This window comes from Parasteatoda tepidariorum, chromosome 7 (assembly GCF_982258835.1).
Source record: "Parasteatoda tepidariorum strain Cologne lab strain chromosome 7, Ptep-v5.0, whole genome shotgun sequence".
NCBI lineage: Eukaryota > Metazoa > Arthropoda > Arachnida > Araneae > Theridiidae > Parasteatoda > Parasteatoda tepidariorum.
The window spans coordinates 71,694,556-71,716,935 of NC_141761.1; the positions used below are offsets into that span (position 1 = coordinate 71,694,556).

Consider the following 22,380-nt stretch of genomic DNA (forward strand, 5'->3'; position numbering starts at 1 on the left):
AAATTTGAATTTAAAAATTTGAATTTAAATTTGACTTTAGATTTTATTGGAGTATTGCAGTTAAATCGATGTATAGTTTAGTTGCACTGCTTTAAAAATTAAAAACTAAATGTGTTGATACTCAACTAAAAAGTATTCAATTTAAAATAAAAAATAGATTTTGTAAAACTAAAGAAAAATTACATTTATTATTTAACAAATAGAGAGTGAGCGAGTAACTTTTCATTTTTGAATTTCTGGTACAGCGATAGTATAGTTTTTTATCTAGATTTTGTTCCTCCTGTTAAAATTAAGGTGCAGTTTTTAACTTTTATCTTGAAAATTAAATAAAAATTGCATTCCCTTGCTGAATTTAACTTATATTTTCAAAATACTTTATCCGGAAATTGAGTATAGCAGAAAAAAATAACTAGTTCTCGATATGTTAACGCCTAAAGCTGATAATATTATCAACAATTCAAATTATTTGAACTCTATAGCATTTTTAATTTACAAACTCCATTTTTTAAATTTTATATGATAGCTAAATAAAATTCCAGAGTAAGACAAGCATATTTAAAAGTTATTTTCTATTCCATTATCAATTAGAAAAATATGATTTAATACATTTTTAAGCGAAATAAGAAAGTTAAGTGGCAAATGTGGTAGCTAAATTTAGATAAAAATTAAAACGGCAGTTCATCCTAAATAGTGCCTAGTAGAATTAGCTTAAAGCCTGGATAAAGTGCCAAATTATTATTATACACTGTTAAATTCAAGACAATTCAAGTTATGCAATGTTTGAAGATATGTGGCAAATATAACAGGGAAATTTAAACGAATTAAAACTACGGTACAGCCTAAATAGGTATATCAGTAAGGCAACCATTAAAGTACCAGGTAGAATTTGCTTATATCACTCGGAATAAAGTGTACAGTTATTACAATACAATGTTAAATGCGAAACTGGTTGACCGATGTTTTAAGATACTTTTAAAAATTGACATTTCACTAATTTTCAACCTATTGCAGATGGTAAGGCAAATACAGGATAGGGTCAAAGTAGCCTTCGCTCGACTTACATGGAACTAACCCGCATTTGCGTTACAGGGTGAGGAAAAACGCGAAAACCTCCCACGGTCAGATTGATGGCAGGGGATACTAACCCATGATCCGTCTACTGCTTAGGATATTTAAACATTCAAAGGAAAAAGCTTTATACAAAGCTTTATACTCAATACGGAGGAAACTTCTTATATTTAAAAACTCTGTTGAAGTAAATGTTGAAGTAAGACAAGCATATTTAAAAGTTGTTTTCTATTCCATTATCAATTAGAAAAATATGATTTAATACATTTTTAAGCGAAATAAGAAAGTTAAGTGGCAAATGTAGTAGCTAAATTTAGATGAAAATTAAAACGGCAGTTCATCCTAAATAGTGCCTAGTAGAATTAGCTTAAAGCCTGGATAAAGTGCCAAATTATTATTATACACTGTTAAATTCAAGACAATTCAAGTTATGCAATGTTTGAAGATATGTGGCAAATATAACAGGGAAATTTAAACGAATTAAAACTACGGTACAGCCTAAATAGGTATATCAGTAAGGCAACCATTAAAGTACCAGGTAGAATTTGCTCATATCACTCGGAATAAAGTGTACAGTTATTACAATTCAATGTTAAATGCGAAACTGGTTGCCCGATGCTTTAAGATACTTTTAAAAATTGACATTTCACTAATTTTCAACCTATTTCAGATGGTAAGGCAAATACAGGATTGGGTCAAAGTAGTCTTCGCGGGGGACTTACATGGAACTAACCCGCATTTGCGTTACAGGGTGAGGAAAAACGCGAAAACCTCCCACGGTCAGATGGACGGCAGGGGATACTAACCCATGATCCGTCTATCGCTTAGGATATTTAAACATTTAAAGGGAAAAACTTTAAATCTTACAATATACAGAGTACTCAATAAGGAGGAAACTTCTTATATTTAAAAACTCTGCTGAAGTAAATGTTCGCTATTACACTGCATTACCTTTTTTTCGTAAAAAAGAATTCATTTTTTAATCCTAAAAGTAGCATTCATTCCTAGTATAAATAACTTTATGGTTCTATTCCTTTAGAGAAGTTTTAATTAAAAATTGTCAACTGTTAAATACAGTTTACACCAATTCCAGTCTATTTAATATTTCTCATTTAAGCCAGTGAGTTGTGTTTTCATATCTATTTTGATAAAAGTATGAGTCAAATAAATTTCTTTTACCTTCAACTTTTTGTTAAGTTTACAAAAAATTTATGCTTGCCATTTTATGGCGGTCATCTTTATATTTTAATACTATTTAGCAAGTGAGATTTTTCCTGTTATGAACTTTCGGCATATAAAAATCTTAGATTAAACTTATTCGTAATGATAATGGTTCAAACCTTTCAACATTTCTCAAATCTTAATATCGTAAAAATTTAAATTTTGAATATTTTCATCATATTTTCAGTAAGAAAACTTTTTTAGCCAAATATATATTGATCATGACTAATTATCCAGCTGTCATAAAATAGATTGATATAATGCCCACATATCGATAAGTTTCAACCACATTCCCTAATTTCAGTTACTGTGAATTTTCATATTCATTTCACGTATTTGTTATGACTTCGAGTTCATCAAAATATGGGTAAGACCAGAAAAATAACAGGATGTTTGCTTTTTTTCGGGGTTGATCGTAGCGTTATTTTTAAATAAACTATTGCACTTTCAGGAGAAGATGGAAATTACACATGTTTGTATTCAAAATAAATCGAAACGATATTCTAAAATGAATAGTTAGTGCCAAAAAAATTGATGAAACAAAAGTTCAACGTTATTAGAACTTGAGAAAGTGCATTCTTTTTCGATGAAGAATAGTGGTTGTTGAGGGAGTCGATATGCGGACTGCATTTACGAATAATTTAGAACAAACGATAACTATTTAATTATTGATTAACGAAACGATGAATGACGCCATTTGAAGACGTCCGACTATATCAGAACAAAGAACAACAAGAGCTTTTCCTTTCGCCAAATTAAAAGATAAACGAAGCCAAAGCCGAGAGAGGCGCCAACAGTGGTGGAGCGTCAATTTTTGTTTTCGTTAGCGAACAGTAAATAAGAAATTATCACAGACGCAGAGATTCATCGTGTATTTCAACGTCTTAAATATTGTAGTCCTGATATTATAAGGAACTGGGGATTTTTCAGGGTCCAGGACCTTACTCTTGTAGACTCCACCCCTTTGCGATACTTAATTATTATAATTATTTTAAGAAATGTCAGAAGTTAATTTATCAATTCTAACTCCTAGGCTTATCACTAATCGTAAACGCAAGGGTTTTCAGTTTACTTAGGATCCCGAACATGCGATCTAGCATCACAATTCCGGACCACCCAGGTTTTAGGAAAACTTGACGTTTACTGCTGCGTACACTCTAAAAACTATACCTCTTAAATAAAAGGCACAAGCTAAATGTACCCTTCATTTTCTCGTGTTAGAGGCACATAACTAATGTGCCTTTAAAAATGAGAGGCACCACAAGAAATGAAAGGCACCAAAGCAAACGCGAGTCAATGCGCGGTACGAAAGGATTTTACCGGTTCCCTGTGCCTCTCAAATGGGCTTCAATTCTTTTTCTTCAGTACGATGTAACGGAGAAGAAGCGCATGCGCACATCAATGAAATATTTTATGACGAAATACAAATAATAAAAGCAGACGATAAAATTAGAACACCAGAAAGTTGTTGATTTTTTAGAATTAGTTTTGTGCGGAATTTGAGTTTTCATATTACCCGTTACGGGTTTATCCAGAGTGCCTTGATATTTTATCTATCCCGTTACGGGTGAGTTTTCATATATCCCGCTACGGGCACTTTTTCTAGTTTCCTTTATGAGATTTAACTATCCCGTTACGGGTACTTTATATTTGTTATTGTATTTGTTGAGGTGTGAAATAAATGTTTTTATAAAAAAACTCAACAGTTCTTTAATATAGCTTGATACGCTACAGCTATGTATTTAATTGGTGGCAGCGTTGGGATCCGTTCCAGAAATGTTTTATTAAGTTTTTGAAAGAATTGGTGACAAATATTATTGTTATTATGGATTTCCTACTTAAGAAAAAATTAGTGAATGAGATGTTTAAAATTGATGCCAAGAAGTGTGGAATTCGACGGTACTTCGAACTCTTTGAACAGAAAGCGAAGAGATTTAGTGTGAATTTCGATCTTTGGTTTTCGTGTGCTTTACAGCTTATTCCTGCTGAAAGGTCAGAAATTTATGATTATAATTATTATTACTTTAAAGAAAATCTCATTGCCAATTTTCAGTATGATCCACAAGATATTCCGTGTAATAACGATCGCCAGAAAGAACATTTTAATGAGAAATGGAATTCGCCAAGTATTGTGAAGAAATTTAGATCTGAAAGTGAATGCTTCTATTGTAGTGAAATAGGGCATTTTAAGAAATACTGTAGACATCGAATTTCGGATTATAGAAAAGAGAATTAAGATAGAAGTCTGAAGTTTATTAATCCTCAATCCGACTATAATCTGATTGTTGTAATTAAGTTGAAGCACGAAAGTAATTCTTATTTTAATGATATTTATAAAACAAATGCATGTTTAATGATTGGGACAAAAATGCAGAATTTCACGTTTTTTTAAAATACAATTAAAAAAAATTCTGAAACAAGCTTTCCAAAAAAATTGCAGAAGGCTTTTCATATATTTTGAGCTCACATAAAATCATCGATTAAATAATATTAAGTACAGTTAGTTCTAAAAAAATTGAAAGCTAATGTTCCCAAAATGGGAATGATGGCGCCTAACCTGTTAATATTCTTCGCCAAAATTTGGATTTTAAAAAAATCCATATCAATGGAAGGAAATCTTTCATTTTACACTTGTTAAGTCATTTGATTAAACATATTTTATGTTGTAAAATATCCAAGTTGTCAAAATCTACATCCATCATTTTAAAATATTCTATGTAAGTTCTATGTTTTTCCATATTTGTGCAACTGTTACTAAATTATGTAAAATTGTTCTTTATGTGTGAAAATAAAAGATATTAGATTTCATGATATTTATTGTTTAATTTTGATCATTATAAAACTATTTTATTAAATCTCTAAATATTTAAAAAATATCTAAATTTATAAGAAATTTCCATTTTGAGGATGCTTTTTGAAAAAAAAATCCATGAATTATTATTGAATTGGGTTAACAGAGATAAATATTATCTTTTTGTACCTATATCTGATCAGAAAAGCACCATTTTAGTTGTTGAAGTATCATTAAACGCTACATAATTAAAGAAATTGTATAAATTTACATATTTTATAATTGTCTATGAAAAAGCCTTAGATGGAATCCCTTGAAATGATCACTTTCAAGTGGCCAATATTCAAAGAATGGAGAAATATTTTTCATTAAGAATTATTATAATTAATATCTTGGTAATAGTGTAAACCAAATAGAAAGTCCCTTTTTATATGAAGTGCTAACAAATTACAAATAGGTAAAAAAAAAATGTGTTCAAATCTGGTAAATAACAGGTTTTGGAACCACTAAATGCTTGTTTCAATGAGCAAAAGCAAAAGCAAAAGCAAAATCTAAGGTACAGTGTACCTTTCAAGTTAAGATGTACATCTGATTTTGCCTCTGAAATCAGAGATACATTGTGCCTTTCATTTTTAAAGGTACGTTGTGCCCTTAAAATTTAGAGGCACAAACGATCCAAATGTGCCTCTGAAATCAGAGGTACATTGTGCCTTTTATTTTTAAAGGTACGTTGTGCCCTTAAAATTCAGAGGCACAAACGATCCAAATGTGCCTCTGAAATCAGAGGTACATTGTGCCTTTCATTTTTAAAGGTACGTTGTGCCCTTAAAATGCAGAGGCACAAATGATCCAAATGTGCCTCTGAAATCAGAGGTACAGTTTTTAGAGTGTACGCTAAAATGGAAAAATTCCGAAACGGCTGGACGAATGTGAAGCACGAAGAGGAAGCAGAACGGCAGTCTACCGCTACACGTTCGGGCGTCACATTTGTTCGACAGTCGTGGAATTTTTTGCGTTTCACATAATCCTATAAGTCTACCTGTGATCTCTTTAAGTTTACCTTTGTTATAAGAAATGTTTACAGAATGATGTCCTCATATTGCGTCGAAAGTTTCATATGAATATCTGATATCAAATAAATTTCAATATCAACGACCAATTTTCCATCGTTTATCATGCAAAGAAATCTACTTTTCAGAAAAAAATTAAACATTGTAATTTATAAGATCATGAAATGAACCATTACCGGACATTGCATTAAATCTGCTTTCGTAGAAATAAAATTTACTTGGCATCTTTTTTAAAGTACTGAATAAACACTAAGTAAATTTCTCCTCCGAGTTATTAAAAAGCTATTAGATTACAAAGTGGAAAAATTAAGAGTCGTAGAGTAGTTTTAGAAATGTGGCTCACCTGTTCAAGCTATTATTTAAAAGGAGAGTAATGAGATAGGAATCTCTAGAGCGAATACTTTCTTGTCAAAAGGTGTATAAGCATTTAACTATTTATGATTTTAATTCAAAATGCAAATTTTCTTGCATTTTTAAAATCTTAACTCTTACCTTAATTAAACAAAAGTAACGTTAACTGCGCCTTCTATACTAGTATACACGTGAATTAGTTTCAATAAAAACAACATGCAACAACATTTCAATAAAAATAACATGCTCAAACATGCCAAGTTCGTCATGTAATATTTTTTTGAACTAGTTATAAATTAATTTTTTTTTTTAAGAATTGTAACTGGTGCCAAATATTATAGCAATTTTAAAGCATTTTTTTGCACAAAAAATTTTTCCGTTTAAAATAAACACGATAATTTTTAGTATTTAAATCGGATGTTCATAAAATACGCCTACATGCCGTGATTGAGTGCGGAAGCATCGGTAACAGAAAATTTCAGTACTTTCCTATCAGTAGTAAATTTAAAAATAATTTTTATCTGCTTTTCTGGTCTATTCAAATTAAAAGAGTCTTTTCTAACTTCTGACAACGTCATTATAAGATAATATTTAATTAAAATAATTGTTTATATGCAATTTCATAAAAAGGGAAACAGGGCTGAACTACAATCCACAGCATAAAAATATTGGCTATATGAAACTGAATTTCGTTAGACACTTGGGATCGCCTGAACTAATTTTGATTTCTTTGAAACCATAATGATTATTTCAAAATTTTATTAAAATATACACTGGTTATCATAAATTAAGGAAAAATCACAAAAATAGCGATAACTCTTTCAAAAGTAAGCCAAACCGTGCAAAATTTGCATATGTTGTCCACTAAGAGTAGCTGAGTAAAATTGCAATATGCAAATTAGTGGCGCTGCACTCGGCTTACGTCATCTGCCTGGAGCATAAAAGTCCAAGTTTGAGAGAAAGCACACAAATTTTACTGTGATTGCGACATTGAAAATTTGAGATAGCCAATTCGTAATAATGACCTCTAGGCATCATTTGCCTGAAGAACTACGATGGAGAGCCATCGGGAGACTAGAGGCAGGGCAGAGTCAATCAGAAGTGGCCAGATGGCTAAATGTGAGTCCATCTGTGGTTCATAGACTTTGGAGGCAATTTCAAACCACAGATTCGGCATCTAGGAGGTTCAGTCAAGGACGGCCAACTGTTACGACCAGTGCCGATGACCGATATTTGACATTAAGTGCACGCAGGAATAGAACCGCTACTCCGACACATCTTAGATCCTCTCTTGCTGCAGCCACCGGAAGGTTGGTGTCAACGTCAACTGTGCGCAGAAGGCTCCACGAAGGTGGTCTGTATGCGAGACGACCAGCCATTTGCGTGCCGCTCACATCACGCCATAGGAGAGACCGTTTGCAGTGGGCCCGACAACATGTCCACTGGACGTCAGATCAATGGAGGCCTGTTCTCTTTACGGATGAGTCCAGGTTTAGTCTAGAAAGTGACAGTAGACGTTATTTGATATGGAGAGAACCTGGGACCCGTTATCATCCATCAAACATCCGTGAAAGAGATGCATACGGAAGAGGCAGTGTCTGTGTTTGGGGAGGCATATCCTTAGGAGGGCGCACATACCTCCATGTCTTTCCAAGGGGAACCGTGAATGCTCAGGTTTATCGAGACAACATCCTTGATGCTTATGTGCGCCCATATGCCGGGGCAATTGGTGATTGCTTCCTGTTACAGGACGATAATGCAAGACCACACAGAGCTCGCATTGTTGATGATTATCTTCAACAGGAAACAATTACTCGCATGGAGTGGCCAGCTCGATCCCCGGACTTGAATCCTATCGAGCACGTTTGGGATGCTCTAGGGAGGCGTGTATCTGCCATCAATCCGCCCCCTCAGACCCTTGCCACGCTTGCAACTGCTTTACAAGAGCAATGGCTCTCACTTCCTATTGAACTGATAGACCGCATAATTGAAAGCATCACACATCGCTGTTTGTGCTGTATTGCTTCTAGAGGCAATCATATTCCATATTAAAGGTACTTTTTCTATTGCAAACCGATACTTCCAATTTGTTTATTTTATACATGTGCTAATTTCTATACTACTATTAATGTCTGATAATTTCTTTTTATGTTGTTTAATACCTTACTATGTGTTGTATATTGTGGGTAAGTTTCATAAAATTCCATGTGTAATTTCTTGAGTTATCGCGATTTTTGTGAATTTTCCTTAATTTATGATAACCAGTGTACTTAAAACTTAATAAATTTTCATTTTTATTAAAATTTTAAAAATATGAATTTTAATTTTTAATTAAATTTAAATGACTATTTGGTTTTTTTAAGTAAAACGGACATTAAACTGAGCGTTTGAGTAAGGAGATTTCATAGGATTCGGTTCTACTTCATAAAAATTTTTAAATTGAGATTTTTATTTAAGTATTACTGTTATTTTAAAATTAAGAAATAGTTATTTTACACTAGTAACTGCTTTTTTTTTTTTAAGAAGAAATTTAATTTATGAACTTTTATCCATTAAACGCTGTTCTGCATACTTCACCATCTGACTTCGATTAAGGGGAACGTTTGCAAATACTGACGTTAGAAATTTTTATAAAAAAATAATTTTTACAATAAAAAAACGTCATTACGTAATTTAGTACGTAATTAAACACGCAATTAATGTAATAATGTAAACGCAATTTTTGGAAAAAAGTATTCTACGCAATTTTTATTCTCTGCATAACCAATATTAACTATACAGAAATTGTTTTTATTATTCTATACTTTACATTCAATTTTATTCGTATTCAACTACTGAAGCAACAGATTAGTGTTAGGGTATAGTTAATATTTTTTAGCAATAGCCTAATGGCTTAATAATAACTTTGTTAGTAGCAAAATACAATTATAATTTTCATAATTCAGTTCATAATTTTATTATATTAGTTTCATCTTACAAATTTGCTTGAGATTTTTGAAATGTCTGGTTGTTTGACTTCACGTTTTTTGCCAATTGTTTGATGATGAGAGGGTCGAAATATATTTAACTATTTGCACTCTATCTTACTGAACATTAAAATTGTTTTATACAAAGAATATTTTATTTTCATGTGTATCTTATCTTGATGAGCTATAGAAATGTTTACGTTGATCAAAAATGCTTAATATTTCCTTTCCAACTTTATTTTGGAGCATTCCTTTATGCTACGCAACAGTTATAAAATTGAATTCATTTGAATTGAATTTTTTGAGACTTGCTTTTGTTTCTATCAACTTATGCAGTGAGAAATTTTAATTGTTCGTAGTTACGTTATTTGCTCTAAGATTAAAAAAACAAACTTTTCTTTTTTTTTTCTTTCTGCGAACATGCAATATACAAATTCTTAAATTATTTGGCAAAAACGTGTAAATTTTACTAGTATAGGTAAATTATTTAATGTATAATATACAGTGTGTTCTCTAAATTCTGATCCTGATATGTATTTTCATTATACTTAGCAAAAAGGAAAACAAGAAGTATGCATATTACAGTTAGTATTATGGTAAGGACAAAACAAATATACTATTGAAGTCTGACAAACTACAGTTGAGAAAGGCAGATGTAATAAACATCAAAACAGGTTTAATTGGATGTTGAAACTTAAATTTGTTTTATAATCATTTTTTAAACTCCACTCTGTTTCTTCCCTTAATCAAATGTGTTTGTTGTATGTTTCTTACTCTTTCCTGTTCCGTGATTTGTCAAATTTTGATATCGTTTTTTTTTTCCCTTTGTCAAATATAAATTTACGACATGCTAGTGTATTTTTTTCTCATTTTCCGCAAGGTATCTAAAAAGACATATTAAGAGCAATCCTCACGAAACACTCTGCATAAAACCTAAATCTCATAATCCCATTGTGCTTATCGAATTCCAGTATTATGCCGACCTGGTGGCAACTGCTTTGCATGCAATGAGAATGGCCTTTGAGTAATATATTTGCCTTTTTTCAACGCATGTAATAAGCCAAGTCTACAATGAACTTGATTATAACCGTTAAGGTTAAGTTATGATTTAGCTTCTTCACCCCATGAAACTGGAAAAATTCTAAGCTACGCATCCTTAGAAATGACCCTAATTACCTTTAGAATCCTCTCACGGATGTACGTCATAGCTAAAAATCTCATACCGATGCCCATAATTAGCACAATTATCACTATTTTAATCAAAGTAGGCATGAAAGTTGAACAGCCATTGAAGAAGATTACGTCACATCAAAGTTAGAGACAATTACAAATGCAGGTAACTTTTTATAAATTTATTTAATTTTAAGGACAGCAATTTTTCCTCCTTCCTTAATAAAAGCACAGGATTGGTTAAACTTTTGTTTTGTTTACTTTTATAATGGAATTTGAATATAATCGCTTACTTTGGTCAAAGTACTTTGATCGTGTCAACGCACCTTAAGAGCACGGTTTTTCATGTGATGTCGGTCCATACCCTATCGTATACGGAAACGAGATCAAGTGCGATGCAGACTATGAATTTTCTATGTTCGCGTACTTCTAATATATCATGATAAAGGATTGAGTAAGATTTTTTATTTTATTTCCAATGAGCTGCACAATCAGTCTTCCCGATGAGCAGACCTAATGCGTTCTCCAGAAGTGGTATCCACTCTTTCAGGACCACCACAATGGGTGAGATACCGTTGGCCATGTTAATTTGGACGTCTAGTTCCTGCCACACTAGATGGCAGCACTGAGACTCTATTTGGATGCTAAAGTGCACTAGGAATTTAATTTTTCCTGAAATGCCAAGAAGGATTGAGTAAGTAGTATTGCAGTTTTGAAAAGGGAGGAAGCCAGTGCGGGATGGGTGGAAGCAGTTTTGTTGGAGACTAAAATTAAGGAGCCTTTGCAGCAACATACATTCGTAAACTATTGCGAAAAGTAGAGGTAAGAACAATCCGGTGATAACTGCGGATTTCTAAGGGTTTTTTCTGGTTTTAGGCTAGGAACTACTTTTGCTGTAGTCCATTAGCTTGAGGGGGGGTGAGATGTATCTTGAATGTCGTTAAAAAAATTTAAGCAGCTTATGAGAGTAAAAAGAGTGAGTGAATTTAATGAGGCTAGTCAGAATGCAGTCTGGTCCAGAGTCGAGTTTTTTTTTTTTTTTAAGTTGAGCTACTGCCAGTTCGGTGGGCAACAGTGGCGTAGCGAGGGGTGGCAAGGACGGGCATCATGCCCCGGGTGCTACTCACAAAGGGGCACCAAATGGTCCGCAAAACAAAAAATTGCTGGATAATTTTTTTTTATTATAATTGATTTCTGGAAAATATATTTTAAATTTAGTGCCAGTGTAATATAATAAATGTTAATTCATAAATATTAATATTTAATTCATAATGTCACTTTAATAGTCTAAATCAAACTGTAATAATATATTCATAATAGAGATGGGACGTCTTTTCTAACTGGCAGACCTGTGTCTGCCAGCACTTCCTTATGGCATCTACGCTGTGTGGTTACACAAACTATCTCATAATATGTTATAATAAATATTTGCAGTGTACAAAGTGCAAACATTCTTTCTTTCAGAACACTATTTATTTTTATTTGTATAAACGCAATGTAGCTTACGCTTGTTATTTTAAAACGATAACAATAACACTCTAATGTACTTATATGTACAGTCACGGAAAGAAAGTATCCGGAAAATAACAACTAAAGGATCGTCTATTTTTTAATATAGATACTTCTCAGACACACAACAAATACAGCGTTTTGTCGTTTCTAGGAAAGGACATAAACAACGCCGTATTTGTTGTGTGCCTGAGAATTATCTGTTTTTTTAAAAAAAAGATTATTTGTTATTTTCCGCATACTTTTTTCCGTGACTCTACATATCCGTGACATTTGCGACAGGTTGTGGAAGCCCGCAACAAATTAGTGAAATACCCGAAATAGTATCCTTTAAGTTATTTTGGGCGTGTATTTTTCAGTTTTGCGTCCTTGTCACCGCGCTCTGCTTAGAATAAAAATGAAATGTTATTAAATGTTATATATAAGTTTAATGTCAGCATAAATTATATTGCATATTTCACTATGTTACTACCTTTCAAGTCCAAGGCATTCTTGGTAAGTAATAAATCAAATAAGATTACTTACTACATATACTCGACGATTCTATTCTTAAGTGAATAGAGTATGAAAAAATTTGTTAACAGAAAAATTTTTTGTTCTCATATTTGTCACCACAGATTCAAATGAATTCATTCATCTTCTGGCATCTACAGTTCGAAATCAACGAATAAACGATATCAAAAGAAATAAGTATTATGGACTTTTGTTTGATTCAACTCCTGATATCTCTCATCGAGAACAAATGTCCCAAGTCGCTAAGTATGTAGATGCTGATTTTATCAATAAAAAAGTTTCCATCAAAGAATCTTTTTAGGGTTCTATTGAAATACATGCTAAAGATGCAGCCTCGATCGAAAATACAATTTTAGAGAAATTAAATTACGATGAAATTTCATTAACAAACTGCAGATCACAATGTTACGATAATGCTGCCGTGATGGCAGGTCACACATCTGAAACGCGATGGAGCGCCAGAATACAAGCGGTTAGCGTTATCATCTATGGGCTAGAGAATATAAAAGAACTATTAGAAAAATTAGCAGAGCGCACTGCCACTACAAGTGACAACAGAAGTGAAGCTACAATTCTGTTGCAAAATATACTAACCTTTAGTTTTATAGCTTTAGTTCATTTGTGGTATGAAATTTTAAGAAGGATTAATCGTGTGCAGCTCAGATTACATGATCCTAGAATGAATTTTAGAGAAGTGTTCCATGATCTTGAATCATTAGCGACTGAACTAGCCGAAATTTGAGACAAGCTCTGTAAAGAGGCAATAGAAAAAGCGAAGTCTCTTTGTGAAAAATGGGATATGGATACAACAATACGTGCCTGGAGAATTGGCTATGGTGGTCTTTCCGCAGAAAGTGAAATTTCTCGCGTTATGAAAAGCACTCTTGATAGTCTCCAACAAGAAATGTGTACACGATTAAGTGACCTTAATTTCAAATTTAGATTTTTACTAGACGTTGAAAATTTATTAAACAAGGATAATGTTGATAACGACCTTGAAAATTTTTTTTAAACATTTGGGTGAATTTTATAATACAGATTTCAATGGAATAGAACTTTTTATCAAAATATGTGACAGCAAAATGTTACTCCGCAGTAGAAAAGAAATTGAACCTAAAACCCCATTAGAATTTTTTACTTTTATAATCAATCTCGAGTGGAGAAGATGTTTTTCCAAATTTGAGAGCGGCACTTCAAATACTCCTGACTATCTCAGTATCAATTGCTAGCTACGAACGTTCATTTAGCAAATTAAAATTAATTTTGACAGATCGCCTAAGTGACCTAGCATTTTTAAGTGTGGAAAGAGAAAAATTTTAAATGATCAATTTTGATGATATTATTGATACAGTTGCTTCATCAAAAGCACGGAAAATTTAGACTCAGTAACTAGTTTTATTAATGTATTATAATCATATGATTATTAAATATATGTATCTCCTTAGAGATAATAAATATTTACTTTCTTATTGTTTTAAAACTGCGTGTTTTTAAAATATTTCTTTATAAATATGTAAAATAAATAATAGGTATCTTTTGAACTAATTCTAGATTATCATATACATTTCAAAATCTAGTCTTGTTCTCTCAACTACATTTTTTGTCTCAAATTTGAAGCCTAGCTTGAGTCTATGACTTTATTTATTTTACTTTATTTATTTATTAATTTGCGAGTATATTGTACATATAATATTATATGGCTTTCGAATGGGGGGGGGAGCTAAAAGGGTATTGTGCCCCGGGCGCGAGTTAAGCTCGCTACGCCACTGGTGGGCAAGAAAGGAATATCCAGTTCATTATTGTACGGACCCCAAAGATAGAAAGGGATTGGGGAGGGACTTTGCTCACGAAAATGGTCTTCATCGAAAAGGTTGGCTTGGTCGAGTGGGTCTGTATTTGTAGTAACTTTGCGTGGATTAAAACCAGGTTTCCGGAGGGATGGGAAGAGTTTCTCGTCGAGATATTTTTAGGACCCTCTAGTTCTTTGAGGACCTTAAATTAGCACAAATTTTGTCCCAATGAGTTTTTTTTCTGCTTCTAATGTATTGGCGGAGTTGAGTGGAGAGTTGTTTGCATTTAAGCCGGAATGCTGATGAGACTTACTTTTTAGAATTCCGCAAAAAATTTACTTTTTTGACCTAACAAATACGCGCATTTTTGGTCCCACCACAGAGTCGAGAACTTTGTTAAGTTTCGATTTTAACTCAGCACGTTGACATATTCTCCTGCCACGGACTTAATTATTTCTGCATAGGAGGATTTTTTTTAAAGAAAGTAATAAAATTAAACAAACAATTCTTCTAGCTTTGCACAGAGGAACATAATGAGTGGAATTAATTTTAATTAGTTTTGTAGTTTTGCAAAATTTAAAAGTGCAGGGCAATCCCGCTGATTTGGATTATGACTTCCGTTACAATTCCGTCAACATGGCTTCCGAGTGACTGGGCCCAGATGGGACAGAAGGCGTCCACAGCTGTGGCATCTAGATGGAAATTTACAGTATTTGTCGGGAGTGCCAGAAATCCAACAATTTTTGCATTGGGAAACATTGTCGTGAAAAATTTTAGTTTCGTAATATTGGTACAAACGAAGTTTCTTCGGTATAACTGTACCTACGATATTAAACAAGATTGTTGTGGACGAATTTCTAGAGCCTGTACTTTGTTTTTGAGATTAAATTCTTTAATTATGTCTGAAACCGGTATTTCTACAGGAAAGTTGCTGAGAATGAACTTTTTTGTAATACATTCAAAAAGGCATTTAACCGATACTGGGACTTCCAAAACGTTTTTAATCTCAAAGAAGTATTTTGCTGTTTCCATGTCCTGGCATTGGATAAACAGAGAGCAGTTTTTTTGAAAACGTATGCTTTTTATTCTTTTGGTCTGTACAGAAGCGATTAAATCCTCTTTAAGACGGATGATGGATGTCTGGGGTATAGCACATGATTTATCTTCGGCTACGATGCTAAACCGTAAGTCAGTTACCCCATTATTTTTGGCATGAGCCAGGTTACTTTCTATGGGCTCATTGGAGCACTGTTGTGGTGAATCTAAAAGGCTGATCATTTTTGGCAGATCAGTCCGCAAAAAGTAAAGAGTCAATGTGGCTTACCTGCTTCTTGGTATTCCAAAAAAAGACGCTATTTATCACATTGCTGGTAATCTATAGGTGCACACTTGGCACCTGATTAGCTTTTTGCTTAAGACAACTAGCCAAGTAATGCTTTGCGGAGCATTACGAGAATTCCAGGAACTTCAGTTTGACCTGTTCAAAATACGCTTATTAAGTTGAATTTTTACTACAAATTCTAACCAAAACAAAACTGTCTCGACTAGGGACTAAAGGGACCACAGTGTCCACTTTAACAATATATTCGCACTCACTATGCTTACACTAGCTTAAGTTGATGATCTATGCTATGCGCTTTTATTCACTGTGCTAAGTTGATGATCTATGCTATGCGCTTTTATTCACTTTGCTAAGTTGATGATCTATGCTATGCGCTTTTATTCACTGTGCTAAGTTGATGATCTATGCTATGCGCTTTTATTCACTTTGCTAAGTTGATCATCTATGCTATGCGCTTTTATTCACTGTGCTAAGTTGATGATCTATGCTATGCGCTTTTATTACTTTGCTAAGTTGATGATCTATGCTATGCGCTTTTATTCACTGTGCTAAGTTGATGATCTATGCTATGCGCTTTTATTCACTGTGCTTTGTGAGTTTTGAGCTAAGAGCTTTATTGTTTATTAGTACAACATATATTTGCAGGCTTGTGTGCTTAATTAAGGGTTATAAATAAGCAAAGAACAAACGCGGGTTGTGCTTTTATATGAAAATAAAAAATCTGCTCTGGCTGGTGCTTGCTTAATTACAGAAAATTAATATAGATAGGGTCCCCTAGGATTGATCATGTCTATGCCAAAGTCCAGTCGTTCTATAGCGACAAGCGGGTTTGAATCCGGCTGTAAGTTTGAATTCTACTGCAACGCTTTCTATGGGATGTTCTGCTGCAATTTGCACCACTTGCCTTTCAGTTTAGCAGGGACACGTAAGCCCTTCTTTGTTATAGTACACAACCCTGTTGAGTTGAGGAAGATGTAGGGAATCTGTGCTACTCGCTTTCATCCTCTTTGCATTGACAAGAAAGTTGAGACGAGTTGACATTTCAAGGTCAAAACCCTGCAGATATGTGATTAACTTTTTGCACTTCAAGTACTTTAATATGCTGTTATAACTAACATAAACACTAAATCATTTAAACTGCATAGTAGAATATTTTTATCAAAGTTTCTAAAATTCATAAAAATAATGTGGATACTAGTTAGTAAGATTTAAAAATTGTAAGTTTTCAAATGGTTCCATTCAATGCCTACTAAGAGGAGATATCGGAGTTTAAAAGGTTAAATTGTCGATATTATAGACTTGTCTTATATAAGTCATCCGTTTAATGAACACACAAATCACATTGACTGAATAACATCAGTCGTTACTGACATTCAAATACTTATAAAACTAGAGTAAGCGCATGTTATGAATTTCTGACTGACCAGCAGAGGGCGCTGTAATCTTGCATAATAATTTTATTATGTATCGCTTGTGTGACAAGTAGCGTATTTTTGTTTAATCGTATTATTTATTTAAAGCTATTACTTAACCGTTTTTTTTTCCTCCCATTTGTGATAAAATTGCTAATTAGCGACCGAAATGGGCTACAGGTGGCGTAGAGCAGAACTCTCTACCTATGGCAATACTTCGCACGCTGTCACCATTAGCGTCTAGAAAGTCATAGAAGGAAATACGCTAGTTTCTCTCTTTATTTTTAAATGGATTAAAAACTTTAAAGTTTGGAAACTATTTGGAACTGAAAGCTATATTGAACACAGTTCTAAAAGGAAACATCGCGGACATTTAAAAAAAAAAAAATTTATAATTAGATACGAAATATATTAAGAAAGAGGAAAATATTGTAGTACATTCCTATACAACTGAAAAGAGGAGGAGAGAGATGGGGGAAGGGTCGAGACATGGAACCGGTTTTCTCTCCTGCGATCGCGAATATTTTCTTCCGTTTCGGTTTTAAATTCATATTAAGCCTGTTAACAAAATTAAATTAAGTCTCTTAAAGATCATATTAGCTTTAATAATCACTGAAGCATTTACCACATTATTTGTCAGCGTGACATTAGCTAAATCGGACAAACTAGGTGAGCTTTAAAATTTAGACTTAGGGATAATAACAACACAATAAATATGTCCGTAATCAAGAATACAAGAAGTTATCAATTGCTGTACATTTTTGGAATCTTGGGCAAAAATTCAATTTCGACAATGCCGAAATTATTTGTAACCCAGTCACATCAGCTCAATTTGATGCCCTGGAATCTTGTTTTAATCATATGAATACTGATTCCCTTGTTAACGACATAAGTATCTCACCACATCGCCACCCTTAGGAAAATTTGCCATAGGTTTGCCATACACGTATGGCAAAATTTTGGCATAGGCAAAACCCCATAGGAATATCCTATGGAAATTTTTTTATATGGCAATTTTTTGCCATAAAACTAAGATGTGCTACAGTTTATGAAGAAATATTTCTCCATAGGTTATGGTACACCTTTGCCATACAGCTATGGCAACATTTCTCGTGGACATTTTACCATACGTCAAAAAATAATGACTTACAAGAATCTTTCGCAATGGATATTAAAAATGCAAAACTTAATAATTGTAGAATAAATATATATCCAGAAAGCTTTTTTAAAAATTTCTTTGATAAACTTCACCTGTTTTACTTGCAGAATCCTTTTTGTATGCTGTTCTTATTGAAATAAATTTCAAACGGTTAGTACTAACCGTTAGAAAATGGGTCCGGTGGTCGGAGCGAGTGAGGAAAATATTGGTTATGTTGATTAAGAACAAAATATATTGAGTACAAGCAACCAATATTTGTTAAAGCTGTAAAAAACAAGGAAATAGAAAGCGGGTCCGAAGGTCGGAGCGAGTATAAAAAACGTTAATTTGATTGATTGGTATCATAATTAGTTAGATAAGCGTCAGATATATGGTCGGAGCGAGTATGAAAATTTTTTACATTTTGATATGTGATACTAAGCTAAAAATTAAACAGACTACTAAAACAATAAAATACTATTAAAACTCAAAAGATAATGAGTGGGGCCGGTGGTCGAAGCGAAATTAGTTTAAAATAGACCAAACGGGACAAAAGCTGAATATGTAACGGTGTAACCAGCGGTGGCACGTGAACAAAATTTTATCTATAAAAAATATGGTATTAGACTATGAAAAGCTAAGAATAGAAAACAGGCTAAATTAGTTGATCCCCTACTAGTGAGAAATATAAAACTCAGAAAATTTATGTTGAGTTGCGTTAAGCACAGTTAGAAAAGAGAATGCAATGTGGAAACATTGGTAAATACATGTTTAAGACATGATTAAAATTGGTAAAATTAATAATTGTTATTGACAAATTGATACTTGGTCAGGGATAGTAAATAAAAATTAATTGGTTATAGGGAATCGCTTTGACGAAAAAGTTGTAAACTTAAGGAAAGATTAAATTGCTAAAAGCATTTTTGGTAACAGCAGCAGATGATATGGCCAGGGACTGTCCAGTTGATGATAAGCAAAACAATTGTCAACCAGTAATCCAGCAAATCTAGTTAAGTTATGATCCTAAGCTATGTATAAATATGTAACAGAACATTGTACAAATATATGTAGATACTTAAGAAATATTGTAAGATAGTAAAACACAGAGACATGATAAAAAAAAATAAAAAAAACAATTTAATGGCAAGCAAAAATTAAACACAAAATAAAAATATAAAGCCCTAACATATGTAAGATAATGTAAAAAAGCATTGCAAGAACCCAAGTGGAATTAAAATCAAAAACTAATGAGAATGTAAACACTGACTTTGATATTGATATATGACAGCAATAAAATGAAATTATCACCGAACCAGTTAAAAGAATTAAAAAAATTTTAATTATTAAAGAAATGATTATCTGGCTTGATTATCTGGCTTGATCATAAGCACTTAACCGCGTTTTTCATCATGAAGATACATAGTTTACAAATTGCTATGGGGAATAGAACACCATTAATAATGGAAAAGTGATGTGACTTTAAAAATTGATATAAAATCAGAGGGAGGGGATAAAATTAAAAGAAAGATGTCGTTTAATCAGAAACAGTTGGGTGAAAGAAATATAAAAATTTTGGATAAAAATATAAACAGCAAGATATTAATTAAAGTGAACAAAGTCAGCTTTAACAAATGACAAAATTTAACATAGCGGAAACCTGTACCCAATCGCGACATATTTTGAAAAGATACGGATAATAAAAGTACCAGACTGCCGGAAATTAAAAACTTAATAATTTCAGATAGATAATCACATAGGCGTTTGCAATAAAATGCTTTTGACCAAGAATGAGATCGAAAAAATATTAAAATAAGTAGCCAAAGATAGCGAAAGATTCCACTTGTAGTGGATGACACGTTAATATGGCCGTCTGATACTCTAAGCCTAAATCAATGGAACATCGGATTTCAAATACTCAAAAATGGGAAAATTGGTCAAACAAATCTTTATGTTTACCATTGGCCTATGGTATACTGCCATACAAATTTCTATGGTTGCCATAGGCCAATGGTGATGAGCCATACAAATCTTTATGGTTACCATTGGACTATGGTATACTGCCATACAAATCTTTATGGTTACCATTGGGCTATGGTATCTTGCCATACAAATTTCCAGGGTAGCCATAGGCTTATGGGGTGTTGCCATACAAATCTCTAAGGTAACCATAGGCGTATGGTATCTTGCCATACAAATTTCTATGGTAGCCATAGGCTTATGGTGTTGTGCCATACAAATCTCTATGGTAACTATAGGCGTATGGTATCTTGCCATACAAATTTCTATGGTAGCCATAGATTACCATAGGCTTCTCTATGGCAAATTTTCCTAAGGGCATAGCTCGTGGAAGTGCATTTTACCTTGATATGCCCTTCTCGGCCATTGTGGGTTTTTTGTTCTGTCTTTCATCGTTTTTCTTGTTCGGCTACTGTAGTTTTTTTTTTTTTTTTTTGTTTCTCAACTTTTTTTTCCATTTCTATTGGCAATAACACTTTGTTTTATTTTTCAAATAGCTTTTATTTCTACTCTTTCACGTCTGGCAAAACTTGAAAATAGGCGCTTGTTTTCGATTGCTCGACAGAAATTTCACGATTCTCCAACAGAAATTTCACGTTGAGGAACTAGTTTTTCAACGTGAGAGTTTGAAAACTTTGAAGATTCAACAAGGTCTTGAGGATACCTTTTCAGAGTGTTCCGTAATGACTACTCTTAATACATGTGTTTAAAAAGCCTCGTCAAAAATGAAATAGTAGAAGTAAATACAGCATAAGTCGAAAATTTATATTTATAACAGGAAAGAACAGAAACTCTATCGAAATGTAATGAATACCAAATGACGCACAGGAAGAAAACATCAAAACCTATTTGATTGTCAAACTAAGCAGAAAAGTGCTGAAGGGTGATTAATGGAAATACCCTAAAATTTCATCTGGCAATGTAACTGGTTTTGATGCTTTTCATTCCATTTTTACAAGTAATTTTACAGATTTCAATAGTGTTTTTATTTTTCGTGTACTTAAATATTAGCTTGCGTTTCCTCATGTACAGTAGTAAAGAGAACAATTAATAGTTTTTATTTTATGGTCAGTCTTAGTATGTAAAAAGATCAAAAGTTATTTCTTTCCAGAGTTCTAGATGATTTTTCTGGTGCACTGTGTATCAATTTTCTTTTAAGAAACATATTTTTTTGAGAAGGATTCAAAAAATTTACATAATAATGTTCGTTTTAAAGAACATTCCGTGTTTGTATTTAAGACTTTAAAATATCTTAAAAAATATTTTGCTCCATATTAAAATTACACCGGTTAATGCCATAAAATTGCTTATAATTTGAAAGGTGATATTCAAGTAGCAAATTTTTTAAATAAAATTTTTTGTTTAATATCAAAATTTCATGATTATTTTGATACTATTAAAAGGTTTATTATTTTTAAGGTAAAGTAGCAAATTAAAATAAATTTGCATCAAGTGGCCAAATTTTAATTTCATATTAAAATTTCATGCATATGTTTACACCATAAAATTGTCTGTCATTTAAAGGCGCTATTTCAGTTACATGCTTCTTTTTAAAATTCAGGTGGATTCTCAACGGACCTCTCCTTGGTGTTATATTTTGCATGCTGTTCGTCGCTCTCTTTAAGCAATTGCCGTTCATTACTTTTGTGCTCATGACAGAAATAGAAAACAATGAAGGATAACATCTAAACATCTTCCATTGAAGTTTTATATGTCCAGACACAAATCACACAGTGAAATTGCGATAGCAGATGATTATTATGATAATTACGCAAGGGGAAAAAATAGCCACTATGTATTTACTAACTGCGTCATGGTGTATTTAAATGTTGGTATTTAAAATTTGGTTTAAAAAACATACTAAGAAAGTATTTTCATAAGTGATTTTTTTTTGTTGCAACATGTTAAGAGTGATCTAAAATTACATTAGATGTGAATTTTGCACATTTGTGCATTACCAACAAAAAAAACAACAATACTATTAAATCAGGACTATAAAAATATTAAAAAAAATTAACTCAAC

At 32.7% G+C, this 22,380-nt stretch overlaps 1 protein-coding gene across 1 annotated transcript in view; it reads right to left on the minus strand.

Annotated features, from left to right (window-relative positions):
• LOC107448495 (uncharacterized) overlaps positions 1 to 22,380 on the minus strand; it is a 52,859-nt gene that overhangs the window by 13,776 nt on the left and 16,703 nt on the right. The window contains exon 6 of the mRNA XM_016063722.4: positions 17,829 to 17,877. Coding sequence (XP_015919208.4) covers positions 17,829 to 17,877 — 49 coding nt within the window. The remainder of the gene's footprint in view (positions 1 to 17,828; positions 17,878 to 22,380) is intronic.